General features: G+C 44.4%; 1 protein-coding gene across 1 annotated transcript; it reads left to right on the top strand.

Annotated features, from left to right (window-relative positions):
* The first annotated feature begins 7,758 nt into the window (after window positions 1-7,758).
* Window positions 7,759-19,826, top strand: igfbp5b (insulin-like growth factor binding protein 5b). The gene is made up of 4 exons (XM_086052035.1): window positions 7,759-8,488; window positions 18,067-18,281; window positions 18,358-18,477; window positions 19,221-19,826. The coding sequence occupies exons 1-4, from the start codon at window positions 8,149-8,151 to the stop codon at window positions 19,356-19,358; spliced, it is 813 nt and encodes a 270-aa protein (XP_085908161.1). The 5' UTR covers window positions 7,759-8,148; the 3' UTR covers window positions 19,359-19,826.
* The last annotated feature ends 1,939 nt before the right edge of the window (window positions 19,827-21,765 follow it).

Below are 21,765 nucleotides of genomic sequence, written 5' to 3'. Positions count from 1 at the left end.
GTACTGGATGACCCGGAATGCCGAGCTTGCAAAATTTATGACCCGACAGCTTTTGACTGCAAGGAGTTCCGACCCATGGGTTGCGCAAACCCAATACGGGTTCATAGCGAGTTAATTATTATGAGTATGGAAAGAAATGTTTTTTCACCAAGACGAATGCTGAACTCGGCGAAGGTCAGTTGTGCATTGTATTAAGCTTTCAAGATTCATTGGCTCTGATCTCCCCACACAAACACATTCATTGGATCTGCCTAGGCAGATCCAAGGTCAGAGCCAAACACATCAGACTCGCGTATCTCACTTTCCTTCGCTCTCCAATAATTGGTTCAATGTGATCTTTGAATTGTCCGTATAGCTTATATTTATGTGACGTCTTAATAAAGACATAAAACAAATGCACCATTTTCAGGTGCACAAGTCCAGCAAATGTTAAAGGTCTCCTCTGACTCTTGACTGCTTGCGGCTTCCTTGTAAGCTGGTTTTGAAAATGAATGCCTTCATGTTATGCTTTGGAGCCACTGAATAATTTACTATATAATTACATAGCCTGCAAAAGCTTCGCTGTCCTCCGTTCTGGATTCCCTGTCACATTACAGTCACGACCAGAGCCTTGACCAAATCAAAATTCAAACCCACTCTCTAATCAAAGAGCGAGAGGGACTCGCATTCAGAGGCGCAGTTTTATGTCTGCAGTTTGCTAAATACCCATGCACGCACCAACAAACGGGGAGTCGTTTCTGATTTACAGCTTAGCCAAATGTTTTTTTTCTTTTACATTTGGGCTACCATAAAATAGCACTCAGCTGAAAGCCTGCAGGTTTTTACGAAACATGTCCCATCATTATAGTTGGCAGTGGTTTTTAGAGGAAAAACCTTAATATATTGCAGCAAAATCACCACTGTGGTTGATGGGATGCAACCGGTAATTTAGGAAGAAAAAAAAAAAAGGAAGGACCTGCTCATTGCCATATGGTAAATTACAGAATATATGCTCAAATGTATTTGGTATAAATGAATGTTTTATGGTGCATGTTTATAGCTTTGCTTCTCTTGCTCTCTCTGGGTACATTGGTGCCAATAAAAACACAAAGCAGGAGAGGATGGGAATGCAAGTAAACCCCAAAATAAGCCACACTTGCAGTGGAGTGAGTGATTGGTGATGACCTCCGGTTGACGTGGTCATTTTGACATCACATCAGACTCGTATAAAGTCCAACGTTGCGGTACGTGACTAAACGAAGAACAGACTCAAATGCTAAGGCTGCTCTCCCCATTTACAACCACAAGTCAAGAAAAGTTCAAAATTAAAAGCTGTTAGCAGCAATGACCTCACGACCCCTTTTTCATGACAAATCCTTGAAATGATCAGCAAACTTTGATGACATGCTCCAACCACGTTAGGCCTACTACTCACATAAGGATTTTTTTTTTCAGGATTTTTTTTTTAACTGTCACAGCCCAACGCATGAAGAGACAAATCTTACATTTACCAGGTGTGGTGTGCTCCGATAAGCTGTGTTTTGGCTGTGTGAACAGCGCTATTTTTATCGTACGCTTTTATTTTGAAGGCCTCATTTTACAGGCTAAAGGATAAGATAGTCTGGCGTTTGTTGGCCTTGGTTGGGAAATGGCAAAATCTTCATGCGTGCCTAAGATAGTGGGGGCAAATTTGAAATTTTGCTCGCTTTAGATTGGGGCTCATTTGGACAAATTCCCAAGTAGGAGTGCTGGAAATCACCCCAAGATGGCTGCTTGAACCCAAAAATGAAGGGCTTGCGTTTCAATTTCATACATGTGTCCCTTGACACTGTTGTGTGTGACCCGTCATAATAGCCATGCCCAAAAAAACTGCTATGCGGGGCTGATTTTCTCACTTCCCAGAGTGCACTAATGAGGGACTTCAAACTAAAATGGCTGACTTTCTACTCAGTCTTGGACATTGGATCTTGAGTCATTTTTGTGTGTGCTGCTGCAATGGACATATCCACCAAATTTCACCATTCATGGAAAAATACGAAAAATGAAAAAACAGGACATAAATGTACCTATCTATCTATCTATCTATCTATCTATCTATCTATCTATCTATCTATCTATCTATCTATCTATCTATCTATCTATCCATCCATCCATCCATCCATCCATCCATCCATCCATCCATCCATCCATCCATCCATCCATCCATCCATCCATCCATCCATCCATCCATCCATCTATAAGGGTTTGTTTTGTGGATTTATCATTATTCCTCGTATCATTTTTGCTCACCGTTTAATTGTAGATACCCCATATCCTTTTTTTTTCCTTGGAAAAAAGATAGAAGATATGATCTTTTCTGACTCAGTTCATAAGTAAAAGTTGGGGGTCAAGAGATATGCGGCCTCGATGCTGTAAAAAATAAAAGTCTGCAGGCAGGACAAACCACAAATACATCACTATTTAACAAAAGCCAGGGTTCGCTATTGTAAGTAAGTGTGTAAATGTTTGGCCAAGGACCAGGCCACAAAGCAAAACCATTCCGCTGCTCTCGCAAGCTCTCCTCCCTCCAACGTCTCTGCATGGCTTCGTGCACGTGTTTAAATGTGCTTTGTTTTGGAAACGCTTTAGGCCAACCATACATTAATAGACTATAAAAAGACTACCACGTGTGTACAGTTTTGAGTTTAACAGCCATCTTATCTCAATCTGCAGCGTTTCCATCCCAGCGCTCAGATAAGTCTCGTATTACAAGATCGTGCAGGTCCTCTCTTGGTCACATCCAGGCAGTTTGATGGTAATTGAAACCCGCAGCTCGCAATCTCCAGAGAGTTGGGCCATGTTGTTGACAGTGCCACTATAGCAACACTGTCAACTTGGGGACACCGCAATACAATAAACGTAAAAAGCAGGTGAATGATGTACTCCTTTTCATCCCAGAGAGACATCCAATTGCATTTGTATTGCGTAGTTGTCATTATCAAAAGTGACTTTGGAAAGGTTTCCTGTGAGTCACTGCGTATACTGCTGGAACTACCCGCAAAATCCTCCTCAAAATGAATTTTATAACAGCTTGTCAGTCGAAACAGACTTTGCAAGTTCCAAGGCTGACACTGATATCAGTGTTTTTATATGGGAGCTTTCCATGACTCATATCTTTTGCGGATATGTGATACACTTGATTAAGATTTCAGCGTATTGTCCGAAAGTCAATATTTTTTTATTCTTGGCAAAAACGTCAAGCTGGATTTGTACAATAGTACAACCTTAAAGCAACCCAGAAAGCCAAAGGAATTAAGATGATTGTAGGCTTTGCAGTGGTTTGCAGAAGAAACGTGGCTTCCCAACATAACACTTTCAGCCATTAATCCGTATTTATTACGGATGTGAAAAATAAATCAACATGCGGCGTACTTCTTGGTCTAGCGTGTTAAAATAGTGTAAACGCAAACTCTGATTTTCAGCACATTTCCTGAGATGCTTCTTGTCAAGTATTCAAGTTGTCCGTGTTGCTTCGCACCCAATGTTGAGCGCAAAACAAGCTTTCTGGAGCACGGCGGTGTTTCTCAGCGGATGAACGCAACACAATAACAACACCTTGCCGGACGCTGCTGTGAACGAGATTGTTTATGTGGGCAAAGAGTGTCTGTGTATCACACGTTGCTGTCGTGTACATAAAAATGGACATACATGAAAACAGAACCTTGTGTTTCTCTCTTAAGATGTCTTTGGGGGTCAATGCACAGATGTGTTTGTTTGGTTGCAGAAAGCTGACGTGATGCACGTCAACGTGTATTCATTGTGCTGCTAAGAGGAGCGACTTACATGACATCATATCAGGTTCTATTTCCGAGTGAGAAATACTCTCGTAGATGGCTTCTTAGGTTGGCACATCTTGAGCTATGCGTTTCCCAGTATAGCTATGCCGAATGTTTTTTTTTCATGTGGTGAAAATGATTGCATGAGGACGTGGGGGTCCGAAGACCCAGCAAGAGCAAAATCATTTCATTTCGAATCGTTTGCATCTGCATTGCAATCATGAGGGGAAACGAATCCTGCCACAACATCGAAGCTAATTGAACTGGCGCGGGGACCCAACTGTCATCACCTGAAGTCCGAAAGGTTGGACTTTGCCCCCTCAAGCTTGTGGTTTCATGTCATCTTGGAGGACTGACCTCGACTTGTGTCGGGTTGGAGCCGCAAGAACAATAACCCAAACGATCAAATGACTGGAAACACAAACTAATACCTGAGATCCAGCTCAATTGTTTTAACGACTGCTTTCTGGCACCGTCTCGCTCCGAGTGAGAGCCAGGCAGGCATTTCTGTGTTCTGTCAAGACTTTGGCGCTTGAGATGTCCAGTTTTGGAGTTGAGTGAATTTGGAAAATTGCAGGGTCAGTCAATGAGTCCACAGAACCAGCTTTTGAGTTTTACTTGCCAAATAGAATGCATACAATCTCTCTCCGGAGACTGGACCATAATCTACCATGAAATGTTTGGACTTTCTTCAAGTCAAATAATGCATGTGCCAGATCTTTGGAATTTGTCCAAGTGCTGTGCAAACAATGAGCGAATGAAAGAAATGACGCAGCAAAGTTTGAGCGAGGCTGACATGAGATTGTTAGCTTGTATTGTCTTTATGTGGACCTTGCCTTGTATCGTTTGTCATTGGTCTTTTTTACTCATCGGAGCAAATTTGGTCTCAAACAACACATTCCGCTTTCCCTGAGTATGCAGGACTGAATTTAGTGTACAGTCTACCTAACTCTCCTGATACACCGCAGGTCAAAGTGACCCATTGTAATTTACAGCAGTACGTTTCAAGTGATAGAAAATTGAGTGATGGAGGTTTAATCAGTGTTCATTGGGATTCTTTTTTTCCGTTCCGCAGACTTTTGGACAATGACTCAAAATGACCCAAGAACATGAGAACATGAGAAACATTTGCTTCTGAGAAACAAATCTAACAGAAGGGTTACGACAGAACATTTGGGGGCAACCACGGCGACGTGACGCAGGAAGCGGCTTGACGTCAAATTAGCTTCGTACACTACGTTCTATTGCTGACTGACAACTGACGTCCGGCGCGTGCCCCAAAGCAACCGCTCCCAGCGTGTCACGAATTCTCCACACGGGGTCTTCAGGTTATGACGGAGTTACATTATGTTCCCAAACGCCGACACAACTCAAATGTTTACTTCGTATCACAAAATAGGAAAGTCATCATTAACATTAATGTGTAGGACCAACACTTTTGGCCATGAATATAAAACTATCAAAAGAAAATGTTTACGCATGATGGGGAGTTTGCGCTGATTAGTACATCGTGCATCGTACGTAAATTGGAAACATTGCATGTCGTAAGGACTTATATGGATTTTTCTTACCGTTTCATCTCAAGGTTACAGTTCAACGATAAACCGTGATAACATTTTAAAGGTTCAAGTTATTTCTTCAAATGTAGAATCGCTATCACCTGATCGTTATACGGAGCGCTAACTGCAGGGCCTCCCTTGTGACGAGTACCCCTACGGTGTTGCACACGTTATTTCATTGCTCGCCATTTATAACCTCAAAAAAGACGCACGTCGAGAGCGTTGTAAACTGAGGAGCCCTGGTATTTCTTTGAGTGGCGTTAAACTATAATTCTACGTACGTATTCATGACAAAGATCATGAGCGCTATTAAACTATATTAAAATCTAGAACCACGGGGCTCAAAAAACGCTTTTACCAGCAATCTTTGAAATGAATCTATATTAGAGTTTGCGTTCAGAAAAATTACATATCTAATTTTTGAATATGCAATTAATATACAATATACTTTAGCCCCCCCCCCCCCTCTTGTAGATGCAAAAGACAGGATGAAAGAAAATGCATGAAAAAGTAAAATGGCCTGATGAATTGAAAGTCAACATACGAGTTCTTACAAACGCTCAGTAGCAGCACGACTTTTTGGGGGGAATCAACTGAGCCTCTCTGGAGAAAAAAAGGCCCTTGCTAAAAACAAACACTCCAGCGTCTATTTTTGGATTCGTGGGGGTACGATCCAATACCCACACTGTGTACACTTGACGCTCAGCCTGCCATACAGCTGGACACTATAGCTCCAACACGTGAGGCTCCATCGTTTAGCATTGCGAACAGTGCCTTCTAGTGGACACACCAAGTAAACCAAGAGACGGGAACGGCCCCCCAGCGCACACACACACACACGCGCGCGCACGCGCACGCACACGCACACATCCGCGCGCTCAATGCAAGCTGACATGTCTTGAAGACTGAACAGTATTCATGGCAAGTTTTTGCAACGTGAAGGCGGCCGTTTATCACGGCGTGCGTGTGTGATCTACGAAGGACAAGTGATACATTCGCTGCGTCCCAGAAAGCGCGCGGAGATGGAAAGAACAGCCTTGAGCTTGGCAGGCCGCTGGATGACATGTGCGCACGCTGAAACAATCAGCCCCGACTTTCAGTATTGTGGATGCGGCCCGCGTTGTCAGCACAAGTCTTGCGCACGAACTTGCTTGCAAAAAAAAAATTACAAAAATAAAAAATGAAATCGCTGCCCTCCAACACGCACATACACACACGCAACCTCTCTCCTCCAAACGTGTGTGCGTGTATCTGGGATTCTGTAAGCATGTGTGCGCGCGCGCGCGTGCATGTGTTTGTACAGGAGGAGAAATGAGGCCACTTTTGTAACACAAATGGGATCCGATGGAAGCAACAGGTGCGGGTGACTTATGGACACAACACTTGACATTGCGAAAACAAATGCAATCCACATCCAGGTTTTGTGTATCCCTTGGGGCACATACTGGGACCGTGGGCAGCAATTACGGCCAGGAACCAACCATAAAAATCTCTCAGTAGCGCCCCCTGGAACATTAGTCCCGTTACTAGTTTCAGCGATTTGGTGGACATATCCCTTATAAAAGGACATACGAAAAAGAATCTTGGACGCCTGCCTGGAGTGGGAGTGGAAATTGGAAATGTTTGGTTTGAAGTGGCCATTTGGACCTCAGTATTGCCCCATTAAAAGTACCACTTCAACATACTTCTTTGACACTGTAGCCACGTGACAGAGCAAAAACAAAAGTGATGACGACTCCCTTCTAACAACCCAGGCTGAACTTAATGCCTTCCGTACGTGGACCAGATCTTAGAACAATTTAGATCTATCAATTCAACATAATTAACTACAGAAAGACATAATAATACATGTACATGTAAATGTAAAACATTCCATAACTTTGTTGCTTCATAAGAATTACAAACGTTTTTTATTGATCCACTTTAGATTTTGGGGATGATACATGCAGCGGCATTGGCACTTTTGCTGTTGGTCAAGGAAACGGGAGGGTAAAAAGTTGGAATCCGTTCACACTGACATTTACTTATGTCATCAGAATGTTGCAACGCTCAGTTTGCTATACTTTGACTCTTCCTGTCTTGCACCTCAGCATGAGCTCAGCGGTGGGGGAGGAAGAGAGAGAGAGAGAGAGAGAGAGAGAGAGAGAGAGAGAGAGAGAGAGAGAGAGAGAGAGAGAGAGAGAGAGAGAGAGAGAGAGAGAGAGAGAGAGAGAGAGAGAGAGAGAGAGAGAGAGAGAGAGAGAGAGAGAGAGAGCGAGCGAAGTTTTGGCGTGGCTCCAAGCGTTGGAACAAGTGCGCCTCCCTTCCCCGGCTGCTGTTGAGCGTATTCATAGTTCGGGGTTTGGGCTCGGGCTGTTTTTAAAAAGCCAAAGCAGCTCCCAAGTTGATCAGTCTGCTCTGGGTCGTCAGCTGGAGAAAGTAGTGCTAATTGCAGGGGAGTGTTTGGACTTGGCCCTTTTTCGCCCCCCTCTAATGCAAAGAGTTTTTTGGGTTTTTTTTTTTTTTTTGGTCTTCTTGCAGAGGACTCTCATTTTGAGGGTTCGGGGCGAGAGAGCGCCAACTTGTCCAATCTTCTAATTAACGTGCTTTTTGCTTTTGTTTTGAATGAGATAGCAACACTCCTTGGATAAAGACTCTTGGCTTTATCTTTTAAGTCTGGATTATCTGATTGAGGCATTGTGCTTCATTAGAGCGGTCCACTTTTCCCCCCTCCTCCTCCACCTCCTCCTCCTTCCCTCCACCTCCTCCTCCGCGGCGCCGTTTTTGACGCGATAACTGCAGGCGAGACGACAACAATGTTTGGGACTTTGTTCCTCTTGGCGACGCTCCTGTGGGGACTGCGCGGCGGCTGCTGCTGGGGCTCGTACGTGCCGTGCGAGCCGTGCGACGACAAGGCGAGGTCCATGTGCCCGCCGATCCCGAGCGGCTGCCAGCTGGTCAAGGAGCCCGGCTGCGGCTGCTGCCTCACGTGCGCGCTGAGCGAGGGCCAGCCGTGCGGCGTGTACACGGGGACGTGCGCGCAGGGCCTGCGCTGCCTGCCCCGCAGCGGCGAGGAGAAGCCCCTGCACGCCCTCCTCCACGGCCGCGGAGCGTGCAGCAACGAGAAGGGATACAAACCCGCGCACCCGCCCGTAGGTAAGAAACGCGCGCGCACGCACCCGCCGAGGCCATGCAGGGCGCGTGCGTCGGTGCGCTTTTGGCATCGCGATGATGTCTTCTTACCTCGATGCATATGGCGCGCGCGCCGCGGGGGGCGATGTAAAGCCGGTCGAACACTCCTGTGCTGGTGCCGCGGGTCAAACTGACCCAAGTCCAAGTTCAAGAAATACAAAGCAATGTAATGATGTTTACTGGCGGTTTTTTCGTACACCTGCCCCGCAGGCTCACATTGACCAAGTTAAATACAAATAACTTGCAATGGAAATGGTCACTTGTGTGCAATTACGCTGTTAGTAATGGAGTTATTAATGACATGCGAAGTATGTTTAATGGCATTTTCCCAATTAAATCTGCCCTGGGTCAAAACGACCCATTCGAACGTCAATCAAATACCATCAGTGTGCCATCAACACAAATGGGTCCACATTTGCATATTTGAAATGCGTTCATGGCGACATACTGGCATCTTTCCAATTCAACCTGCCGCATGTCAAATTGAGCCGGAACCTTGATCCAATCGTCTCTCAAGACCCCAGATGGTCGTCAAGTAGAACAGCAAAATAGCTGGACGCATTCTAAAATGATTCGTAACAGAGTCAACCATGAGATACAAACTGTGTTTATTGGCATTTTTAATTGACTCGGCAGTATTTATCCAATTTTCTCCACTAACAAGACCCCAGATGGTCGTCAAATTGAAAAACAAAGTAGCCCGATGCATCCTAAAATGATTAGTCACGGAGTGAATCATGAGATACAAATTGTGTTTATTGGCATTTTCACTATTAAGAACCCAGATGTTGCTGAATTCAAAAAGAAGAAAATGGCACATTTTTCCTTGCAAAAGTGGCTAGCAATGGACTTGATAATGAATCATAAGCAATGTTTATTGGCGTTTTTCCAATGTGACATCCTCCGGCAAGACCCCAAATTGGTTTCAAGTGCAAATAAAGATAGTCGGGTGGAATATCACAGTGGTTAGCAGTGTAGCATTTGTCAAATTGGATTTTTTTCCCCTTTTTTTCTTTTAACTAAACATTGCCCGGGTCAAACTGACCCATGTTGAAGAAGAAATGAATGTGTCATCATCATATACTGTGAAAATGGTTCATGTCAATGGAATTGTTCGTGATGATGTGATGTCTTCATTTTGTTCACATTTGACACTTTTGGATACCAAAAACATGCCCGGGTCAGACTGACCCAGGAACGTTTCCTCCATTTGATCCTTTATCAAGACCAGAAGGTCACCAATTTTAAAGCTACTGGAAGGTTGCCTGTTAAAATGGTTAGCAATCATGAGGCTTCAAGTGACTTTTGGGGGGGTTTCTGAGAGTCTTGGATAATTAAATGGGTCAAATTGACCCATTAATTTTTATCTTATTTGATCCTATCTTAAGACCTCACATGGTATCAGGATCTAAAAAGGGAGCTGGATGCATTAAAAAAAAAAGTCTCTTCTTAGTGGTAATAATGAGATGCAATTGGATTTTGTTTATTTTTTCTCAATATATGACACAATTTCATCATTTTACATACCCAGGGGCAAACTGACCTGGGAACATTATTGCTGTTCCTGAGAAAGAGATGAAAAATGATGAAAAAAAACAAACAAACAAAAAAAAAAGTAGCCCTTTGACAGATGGCAGGTGCCACCTGATTAATTTAGCGCCTTAATTTGATTTCAAACCGGCTTTCTGCAGGTTGTTCGCCGAAATCTCAACGGCAATGGGGCTGCTTGATTGACAGCTCTCGGCTTCACTTGTTTGACTGACAGAAAGAGAAAGGCTGTTCGAAAAGCCTTCAACGTGCACGTCAGGGTGAGTCGGGTTCTTATGAGCGCAACTCACCGACTGCCGGCCCTTTTTCAAAGCGGACGTCGCCAAGATGTTTTCAAGTCAAAGTATCAAAATAGTTGTTGATTCATTTGATTTGCAATTAGTTGTCGTTTCATTAATGGTTGCACCGCCGGCCATGCAGTGGGGACGCTTTTCATGGCACTTTCAGTCGTGTTGGATCTTAACCATTTGTCTTATGAAAGTATGGCAACACACGCGGACCGAACCAGTAACTAAATCATCATTCATCCATTCTTATATTTTCTGCACCGTCCGTTTGAAAGAATGTCCTTTTTTGAAGGAAGAGATGTCCATTTTTTTTTCCAACTGATTCAATTTATTGAATAAATAACAACAGATAAATCCATTTTGAAATACTCATTAGCTGCAGTCCTGTAGACGTGTTCTATTGGAGCGTCAGGGGCCACAACTTGTCCCGCTTCCAACGTGTTGGCGTTTCGCCTGCTCATAATTTACATGACAAGCCGTGACTGAGCCCCTAATCTTGATCTTCAACTCAAAAGCTTTGCTGATGTCCAATCCAAAGCGATTCAATGCTGCCATCTACGTGTATCTTTCAGTCATTGCAGTGGTTTGCCAAGCTGAAGTCCACCGACAGGCTTCGGAAAATCGTACCTGATAAATATTTACAATGGTGGCAGTAAACGCTTGCGCTTCACTTGATGAATAGAAACGTGCACGGTTGGGAATGAGTCAACAGTATTGATCGTATATATTATCAAACTTGCCAGATTTCCCACCCTCACCTGGTGACATAAAAGCTGTTAGAAAAACCCGAAAAAAACCCCAACCACCCATCCAGCTGGGAATGCTTTTCATCACACTTGGAGTGGTGTCTAAGTGCATTGAGAAGTCAGCGCCATATAGCCTTGGCATCAGATTACCACGAAGTGGGACAGACAGAGTGTCAGACAAAGGCAGAGAGGCAAGTTGAGCCGCCGGCTTTAAATCATGCGAAGGCATTTCTCCAGAGTCGCAGCGGCTCGGGCACTCCAAACGGGTTCGCCACTTGTCAGCGAGGAGATAAATAGTTGGGAACCACAAAGCTTTTTGGCCAGCAGCCCCCTTGCGGGCTTTATTGATTCCGGACTCGTCTTCAAGGACGTGCTGCCGTCATTTCTTTATTGTTTGCATCTTTGTCCTTCTGTAAACACGAGCGAGCGCACTTAGCAGTATCGATTGGAAGGATCATGGCCTTGCGATTTGGTTTTGTGCGTCTGTGAGTGCGTTGCTTGTTGCCGTTCCATTTGCAAAGCAATTCATACGCCTCCGTGGTGTCTCCAAATTCCCACAGCGCAATGTCGACGTCATGTCGTAACCTCAAACTTCCACCAAGGAGTTGCCAAGTACAACTGTCCCCATAAAATATGCATTTATTCACTTGGGCTGCTTTCCAAACTGTACATGGGTGTCCCCCCAAAAAACAATGACTCACTTTTTGACTAGCCGTTACTCTTACATTTCATTTTAATGTAGGCCTTTATTGACATATTCGGTCCACATCCGTCCATCCATTTTCTCTACTGCGTATTTTGTTGAGTTTTTGGAGATGCTGGAGACTATCCTAGCTGACTTTGGGCAAAATGTTGATTTTATTTCTTATCTAACCTTTCTCTATCCAGTTAAGTTATTTGAAAGCATATTCTCCATTGTAATGTTGAGCTGGCTGTAGGGATCAGAGTAAAACAAAAGCAAAAATACAAGCAAATACACATCCTACACAAACAAAAACGAAACAAAAACAAAACCGTCATCCATAAGCGGAGAAAATCTTCGTCTGTCTCTTTTGACCAAAATGGGGACCCAGGCTAAATAAACGTAGCTTTTCCCCAATACACAAAGGTGTTAGTCTCTCAGTCAAAATACATACTTCCTTGAGACCAGTTACTACTTTCCTATTAGGCGGGGCCTCGGTACCATCTTGTGGCATTTTGCTGAGTTTGTGATCAGCGAACCACAAATAGGCAGCAATACACTCTATAGCATTAGCATTTTTTGTGGGGGGTAGGTAGTGGGCGGTCAATTTGACCCACAAGATAACAGGAGCGTTAAAGAGGGCGGTGGGTGGGAACTGGCAAGACGTGCGTCTAGTTTCATGCTGTGTGGGGTTGCAGCTGTGGCTCCGCTATCCCAGCAGACAGGAGGGCATGACAGCAGCAGGTTCCAAATGGACGGGCCCAACAATGGGCGAAAATAATCCGAAATTTCCACTCAGTCTTCTTGTATTACTTTGTGTAAGCAATCTCCAGCGCGGCGATCGGGGTCAGTCATGACCCAGCAGAGCATTAATTAGTGCTTTGCTCTCAGACTTGTGCCCCAAAGACTTCTCTGGTTTTGGGAGTCGTGAGAATTGCTTGATTCCCTCCAATAGCCCCCCTAGGAGTGATTTGGCCCCCAGCGGAAAGCTTGCCAACAAATATGACTTAGTGGCAGCAGGCGACTTTATCCTTCAAGCCTCTGAAAGGAACTTTAGCTCCAGCCCATCGCGCTTTGCCAAGAAACAAAAGATGATTTGGGAGTGCTTCCAAATGCGGCATACTTGACTCGCAGATAAAAAGAAATACATCGAAACTAGAAACCGATTCCCCGCCGTTGACTCGGTGGCGACCGGTCCAGTTTACCGTTTTACCCTGCCTCAAACCGGGGAAACCGTCCGTCTTCTATTATTTAAAGTCACTTGCAAGTTAGGACCTTACATATTTGCCGGAGAATATTCAATCGAATATTCAATATACAGTTGAATCGCTTTTCTTCTTGCCGGACAGTCACAATAGATGAGCAGAAAGCCAATTTCGGCATCGTGCGGAGCCTTCTGCCTGACAGCGACATGACGGACTCGTCCAAGTGGAAAGACTCAAAGTGGCTTTCCGTCCGTCTCACTTTGAGCACCCAAGACAGAGCAGCACACGCGTAGTGTGCTGCTGCAGATCCCTCGCAGGTACTAGAGTTACTTCAAAAGGTCCTCGGGTTCAAGTTGGAGCGCATGGCCTGCCGTGTAAAAAAAAAAAAAAAAAAAAAAAAAGTACAAGTCATGGAAAATGTCATGCCAAAGCCATATACAGTACATAAGCGTTTGACGGTGATATTGAATATTGAGTTACGTTGTCATCACGATGACACACTACACTGCCGGCGCTGTCACCGGTTAACAAATTGTCTCCTCGACACGCACAAGTTGTCGGTAAACATAAGTGGCAGGATTTGCTCTGTTCAAAGTCGCTCCATCTTCCAACGGAGAACACCGCTCAGAACTTATTTGGAACATGTTGTACAGGATGTCTTTGGAACAGGATTTTGGTATCTCAATGTGAGACCCAAACAGTATTTCCTTCTACTGTTTTGACTTATTTTTTCAAAGTGTTGAAAGGGTGATTAAAACCTGCAACTGACGTTTTTTCCTGCAAAATAGGGCAGCTCCATTGTGCCGCCAAATACCCAACAAAGATGGAGCTGTCCTAAGAGATGTGTTGTTGTTCGTCCGACACATTGTTAGTCACCGAGCATCAACAAATGGTGAGGAAGAACAAAATTGAGGAAGTCCGGCCTGATGGTTTGAGCAGCCATTTTGGGCAAAGTCTTCGGCACCTCCTGATGACCTCAAACGAGGAAATTTGTGAAATGAATCCCCGGTTGATATGGAAATTGATATCTTAGGCAGATGAAGCTCATATGCCTGTTCTGTTTTGGAGCAAATGTCTTCGTGTCGTTCTTTTTCTTATGGAAATCTTAAAAGTCTGAGTAGGGAAGTGCGGAAAGATTGTTTTAAGATTTGAAATTGACATCTTTTATCCATATTCAAATGCTATATCGATATGGCCAAGAAAAGGTCCTTAACGTGTGCTGTGGTATCACATGTGATATCGCATTGCCTGGTTGCACCCAGTAATTGTCTTGCGGTGACGGCTAACCCAAGAAGAGGTTTTGTCCGTCAATGTAGCTCATTAGGAAGCCAAACTTAGATGTGGGATCAGACCTCAGACCAAAATTTGGAACGTGCAGCAGAAGGGCAATTCGCATTCCTCTGATAATGTCCTTCTGACATGACTAAATGCAACATGGACATGGAGCATTAACTTGCAGCTGTAAAAAGGTCAAAAGCCTTTTGTTCCACAAAGCAGTTTGTCCTTCGTGGAATAACTCACATCCTCTGTATATTTTCTGTTCAGCAATTTCTGAGCATTTCATTGTTCTTGTTGCATTCAGAAAACAAAGCAGGAAACCTTTGGATTGCAGTCAACATTTCTCTGCACAATACCAGATGAAGAGTTCTTTCCTGCTTACTTGAGACCATTCAAAGCACTGAAACAACAGTCATTTGACTCAACACAAGCCATTTAGACCTCGCTCAAAGCCAATGATAGATATTATGTTGTAATTATTCCCCGATTTACTTGAATTGCAGCCATTTCCATCACTGTCGCTAAAATGTATTAAGAGGTTTTGACACTCTTTATTGGATCCCACTAATGCAAATTGAAATCACAAAATATTTGCTGAGATGCTTTTTGACATGTCAGAAACTTGCGAATGAGTAAACAGGCCCCGGGTCAAAATGACCCTGAAACACTGCCATTCCTGTGTCACAAATGTTGGAGCAGGTATAAAATTTTATCGCCCCCTTTTATTTGATCACAAATTGAACTAGGTTCAACATGGTGCAGCTGCAGTACCAACGCTGCGACCGAGGAAAGCCTAACTGGCCCAAGTTGGTTTAATCATCAGGATCTCAGGGCACTGAATCGATCGCATGGAGACTATCCAGGTTGTTTTAGCTCCCATCGATTTAATGCCCTGAGACTGTAACATCCTGTGCGAATGAGAATTTCCACTAACACGGCATCGGGTTGTACTTGCACATCTCAGAGACACGGAAAACGGGTTCGTTCACACCGTCACCTCAAACTGCAGCTGTATCAGGCTTTATCTTGAAATATTCAACAGGCCGTCTGAGGCTGATGGATGGTTTACTAACGTCACGCCTTATATGACACGGGCCCTCCGGCTCATTTATCCCTATAATTATCGTATCCTACCCAAGGTTGAGATTAAACGGCAGCCTACTCACTTGCATCTTGAAAAAGATGTAATTTCAGATGCCGAGCCGAGGCTGGCTCTATCAAAGGCCGGACACCTTGTCATTCTGGGAATTCCAATAAAAGGTGGGACAATCTATTGTTTTGTGGCCATCTAAAAGTCTTTTTTTGTTTAGTTTTTTGGATAATACTGGTTGACCTGGAAAAAGAAACGATTGTCGGGCAGAAAACGTGGGTTATTTATGAAGCATAACTATGTGCAGGTGTTAATTTTTAAACAGAGACGTATCAGGTGCGGCCTTCTTTAGCTACTGGTGTCCTAATGAAATCTTGAACTCAAATGGGAGGGGGAGACGGCAGCATGGCTTTGAGCTCGAGTAATCGGTCAGGGAAGCACATGACTCAGCTCACTTGGCCGCGTTTGAAGACGGACCCTTGAAGCTAGCCTTTTTACAAAGACGGCTACGGGGAAACCCGTCAACCGGGCACTGCATGGTAAATCATTGTGATTCTGCCACACTGGTTCAAGACAGACTGTCAAACTGGGTGTTGAATTAGCCAGATGGTACTTTTGATATATGCCACAAGCAAATGCGTGTGAAAGGATTCAACGAGAAATAAAGTAAATCAAGGTTTTCAAGAGCAGTCTGGGGGCGGTGCTTACGGGAATGTTTGCTTGACATATTTATATTTAGCAAGTAATAGCTCCGTCGTCTGGGAGGGAGACACAAGGACACATCCAAACACAAACCCGAGGCCTGCCAAGTCATGAGTTGCGAGATTAATTTCAAAGAGATGGCTGTGCAGAAGCCAAAGACCCAATTCCAGTAATCACCTTGTACCCCCAACACACACACACACACACACCGCACCCCTCCCCTCCGCTGCCAGAGACTCCAGACACTCAAGCTGCGTCAGGCTCTTTGAACATCACTTCGTCGTGACTCGTGTCCCTGTTGCCTTTCTCCGTCGTAACCACAGTCTGTAGTAACCGGTGGGCAACTTGGTTAGTCAGACTTGACCACCCTATTGTCTCACTCCCTCGCCCCCTAAACAAATCTGGCGAAGTTGTAATTCGACAGCAGTTGGCCGTCCGCCTGCAGCCAGCATTCCTGTCCGGTTCAGTGCGTCTGGCCTTTTGCACCACAGCGGGTTTCCTTGTCAGATAAATATAACCAGGGTCATCCACTGGCATCGTTGCTCCGGCAAGTCGAGCTCTGGCAAAGTCCCCACAATAACCAACTTGTGGTGCAACTAAGACAAGGGGGGCTGAGGGCGTCTTTTTGTGGTCTCAGAGCACTTCTGCTCCTGCTCCTGGCTTATAGAAGCTGAGCCCTAAAGATCGGGGACGGGGAGGGTTGGGGGGGGGCGCTAGGTTAAGGATAAAGGACTATCCGATGGAGACATTTTCTGCAATATACTGTCAAGTATGCAAGTATGCTCTGCAAATTGGCCATCCAGTATGAGCTGAATCAAATTTACCAAAGGTAATCCCTTTTTGACTGACTGTCAGACATGAATGCTTATTAACGCCGGTGTCATTTGCGCACGGAGAGCTGAGTCCAATATTTTGGTCCCTCATTTAACCGCACGCTAGTAAAAATATTTGACATGGCGCTGGAGGATGCAGGGGAGCTCTACACCACCGCAAAGTGCATGCGCGATGATGATAAACATTTTTAAGTGAATACCCTCTTTGAAATTGGCAAAGGTGAAAAGCCACACAGTCTCTCAAGCCTCCAATTGCTTTCGTTTATCAGGACTCGCAATCATGGTTCAAATTGACCCTTGACGCAAAAGTGTCAGGAGGGAAAATAATCCAAAACAAACAGTGCTTGGTTATACATAGAGATCATTAAGACCATTACTACTTCACTCAATGTTTATCTGATTTCATGTGCCGTGTCATACTTATTTCATGCTAACTTTTACTTTCTGATGGGTCAATTTCACCCACAACATAACATAAGGGTTACCAAAACTCTTTTTTGAAATGCTGAGTGCCTACTACAGCATCAATCACGCCGTTTCTTTGCACAACATACTTTCACTTGTGACTCGAGGGAACAAGAGGTGTCTACCTCCTGAGCTGTTTGAACGGATGTTTATCTTGTAGCATGAGAACGGGTGTGTTTGACAGCAGATTTCTGGGAGAAATGTTTCTTGTGGAACACTTGTGTCAGCTGTAGTTCATCAGCTGTTGATTGAGCTCGTGTGTCTCCACAAACACAAGAGAAAGAACACCTGCTGTTGCCTTTGTGTCCCAACTTCCCTAATCAATGTTTTGAGTAATCAAATTGCCAGTCAACAGAGTCGTTTTGATACTAATAACAAATAACAACAGAAACATACATTTCGGACATGTTGGCATCTAAATTGTGAAACATATTTCTTGAAAACATTTTTTTTTCTCTGAAATATTTGTTACCCTTTGAATCAGAACTGCCACAATTTCAAATACTATTATCAACACAATTGATGTCCTGATCAAAGTATATGATAATGACCCGTACGTATTTTACGGGGGCATCATTTACTCGCGTGTTTTCACTGTATTTTGCAGGAGGGCTCAATCTACCTCCTGTATGAATGACAGGCTTGACTTGGATCAAAAGATCTGATATTTGTAACGCATATTTTTTTGTCGGCCGTCTGCTTGTAGACCGTGAGTCTCGGGAGCACGAGGACACCATGGCCACAGAGATTACAGAAGAGCTGCAGCCGGCTAAAGTTCCGCTCCTGACCAAAAACATTGTCAACAGTAAAAAAGTCCACGCCATGCGAAAAGAGCTGAAGAGGAAACTGGGCAAGCAGCGCTCCATGGGCTCCGCCATGGACTACTCGCCGCTGCCCGTGGACAAACACGAACCGGAATTTGTGAGTACCACACAAGTCTGCTCGAAAGCAAAGAAATCATGGGAGTTTGTAAATATTAGCCGTGTCATCTTGAAAGGGACCCTGCCGGAGAAAACTGGACGGCATCATTCAGGGAATGAAAGACACGTCTCGAGTCATGGCTCTCTCTTTGTACCTTCCCAACTGTGACAGAAAAGGATTCTTCAAGCGCAAACAGGTGAGCTTTCGTCGAGTTTTATATCGTTACTTATAACGGCCGACACCCTTACTCGACCTTGTTCTTTAGCTATTTGCTATTTCGGCGATTCCCAAACACATTCATGTGCCACAGGAAATTATCCATTTCCATTTAACTCAAAGACTTGCCAGCCACTTTAAGACGTTTTGACTCATCTTTCAAGACTCAAAGAATATTGGTGAAGATCTGTGACAATATAAGAACTGAGGGCCGAATGGATTGGTGCTTTTTGTGTGGCACCAACAGGTACAAATGGAGCAACCAGAGAGCATTTAATTGACAAATCACACACAGATGCTGAAATGCTTCACTGTGTCCGGATGCTCTGGTGTTATTTGCACATATTTGAACAAGGTAATATGCATAGATAATGCAAATGACGTCTTTAGAATGCCGGTGTCAGCTTGGCGCTCGTATGCGAACTTTGGAAAATATCAATACAATCGGCAGTGCATTTTGGATTTTTATGGGCATCATAAGGTCTTCCTCTCCAAAGGCGCTCACTGCAGCTTCACGTGGCGATAGGTTGCGAAACATTCATATACTTTTCTGGTTTCAACTTCATATACCTTTCCTGCTGACACCGTAATGCATGCATTACAAAATATATTAGCTGTTGGCAAGCGCAGACCAGTCCAATGCAGGTGTATGGGCGCAACTTGTTTTGCATGCAACCCATGCGACGGTTTGTCAAATAAAAAATGCTTCTTCTCGGCCCACAGTGCAAGCCGTCCCGTGGCCGCAAGCGAGGCATCTGCTGGTGTGTGGACAAGTACGGCGTTCAACTCCCCGGCACAGATTACAGCGGTGGGGACATTCAGTGTAAAGACCTGGAGAGCACCAATAACAACAATGAGTAAAAGACAAAAATAATACATGGACCGCAATCAAACGTCACCCCCTGCCTCGGCCCCCAACCCCAAATCCCAAACCCCAACTTGGCAAAAGACGCACGGCCCGCATTTCCTCTCTGAATGCCACGCGTATGCTCCCGTCTCACCTCAAGCGTTATTAACCCTCGTGTTACGTTCCATTCTCAGGAACAGCAACAATGTTTCTGGGTCAGTTTGACCCGGTGCATGTGAAATGATAAAAACAAGACCTCCGTTTCCAATCATTGAATTGCATATATGTGAAATGTTATCAGATTGATTCCATTTATTAAGCCAAGCGGCAGATGTTTCATACCGGAATTTGACATGGGTCAATTTGACCCGTGACATAACAGGAGGGTTGAGATTTGTTTTGAAAGACACAATGTTCAAAATGAACAGAACACCTGTATATTTTTTTTCTTGTCTGTTGTTGACCAAACACTCATCTCCAAATGAGGCGGGGTGGGGGGGGTGGGGGGGGGGGGCTCGAGTCCCAAAATATCCCTTGAGTGCAGCTCACGGGACCCCTTGTACAAGCCACGTTCACTGGCTGACCATTCACGGAAATACATGCACATAATGGATATATTTTTATAACTGGGAGGGGGTGGGTTGCTGGCTTTCAGGGGGTCGGGACAGTGCAGCAGATGTATTCACAAATTGCATGCAAAAATACAGAGCCACACACATGTCATGGGGGAAATATTTGTTTTTTTTAAATTGTGGCAACACTTTTGCACACCTGTGCTCATTTGTGGCCACGACATAAACATTAGCAACAGGTGTGCTGCATTTGCTAAGCCAAATACCCAAAGTTGTTCATGGGGATGATATAAAAACCCATCAATTTGTATTTTGTGGCCACAATTTAGTATTTTGTGAGTACAAATGAGCATTTATTTGCACACAATTAGATGTATATAGTGGCCACAATTGAAAAAAAAAAAAAAAACAACAACAACAACCAGAGTATATCCCGTGTCATGTCAGAGGCTGCGTACATGAGACAAATAAAGTGAGGGCAATTGACGGATCCATCAGGACTGTCAATCGGCGTGATTGAAACACAAGACAGGGAGGCGCGCCGCAGCAGTTCGCTTCTGTCAGAGCACTTCAACAAATCGGAGCAAACTTCTTTGACGCGGAAATTCACAAAATCAAGTGTGCTTGAACGCGTGGATGTTTACAGAGTGTATTAGCCTACTTTGCTGTATAATGGAGTGAGACTATTCTATGACCGAAAAAAAAACAAAAAAAAAAACGAATGTCATTTGATTTCTCTTGTTTTGTTTGTTTTTTTTTTCTTTTGTCACAAGTACTGCTCGGAGACGGCTCTCTGTTGCAAATTCATGTTTGACGTGGAGCGTTTGGCGACGGAAAAAGGATGCCGATCGTTACAGGTGGACAAGTGGCTCTTTGACCATGTAGCTAGCCTGATATGCCAACTGTGCCTATTTTGAAAAGACGCTGCCAAGCGGGGGTGCTGACTTACCCGGTGAAATAAAAGGCAAGGGAGAAAAAAAAATGCTTTTCACCTGACGTGACTCACTTTTGACTTTTTGAGTCGAGTGCAAAATCAAATGTACAAAGTCAGGACCGGCGGTTCCTCGTGATTCTTTAGTGTGTGTGAGGTGTTGTTTTGTTTGTGCTTTCTTTTATTTGCCTTCAGTGAAGAACAGATCACCCACTCTTTTTCCGAGCCACGTTCCCTTTTCCCCCTCCGGTGTAATGCTTTGAAATCTAGTCATTGAATGTGGTTTTTTTTTCGAGGCTCGGAAAAACCACGGCCTGCGACGGCAATGGTCATGTCCCTAGAGTTGCTCTCCGTCTGTGAATGCGTCCCCCTCAGTGCCTTCCTTTATGCAAATACATTTAAATAGTGACGCAACAGCGACAAGGACATCACACAGGCGACGTTCACATTTTCCGACAGCCCCTCGCAAGGACGGACACTTGACACGGGGTCAAGGGGTCGGTGCTGGTTAAACGAGGGGAACAATTCCCTTTGTCCGGTTCGATTGGAAGTGCGACATACAGGCACTTCAACTGCCGTTTTTCCTCATTGTTTCACAAGTGATAAGCTAAGATTCATGTAAGCTTCTTTGTTGTTGTTGATGTTGTTGTTGTGAATGCCGATGTATATTATTGCCCGAGAGACGGGTCTCCAGAGGATATTTGTTTGGAAGTCAAGCAATACTTCCCCCTCGGCTTCAAACGGGGGATAAAATGAAAAAAACAGCAACAAAAAAAACAATGGTACATTGCAAAAGGCTTCCAGTTGTGAATATGTGATATGTCCAGGCACTGCCCCTCTCCCAGCACCCGATCCCCCACTGCCACCTCCAAAAAAATAATCCTGAAAGCAGCTTCCACTTACCGGTATTTCAAGTAG

This window comes from Filicampus tigris, chromosome 14, assembly GCF_054856515.1.
Source record: "Filicampus tigris isolate MCC_2025a chromosome 14, RoL_Ftig_1.0, whole genome shotgun sequence".
In the NCBI taxonomy this organism is placed as follows: domain Eukaryota; kingdom Metazoa; phylum Chordata; class Actinopteri; order Syngnathiformes; family Syngnathidae; genus Filicampus; species Filicampus tigris.
Note: the sequence above shows the minus strand (reverse complement) of the source record. Positions and strands in the feature narration are given on the sequence as shown.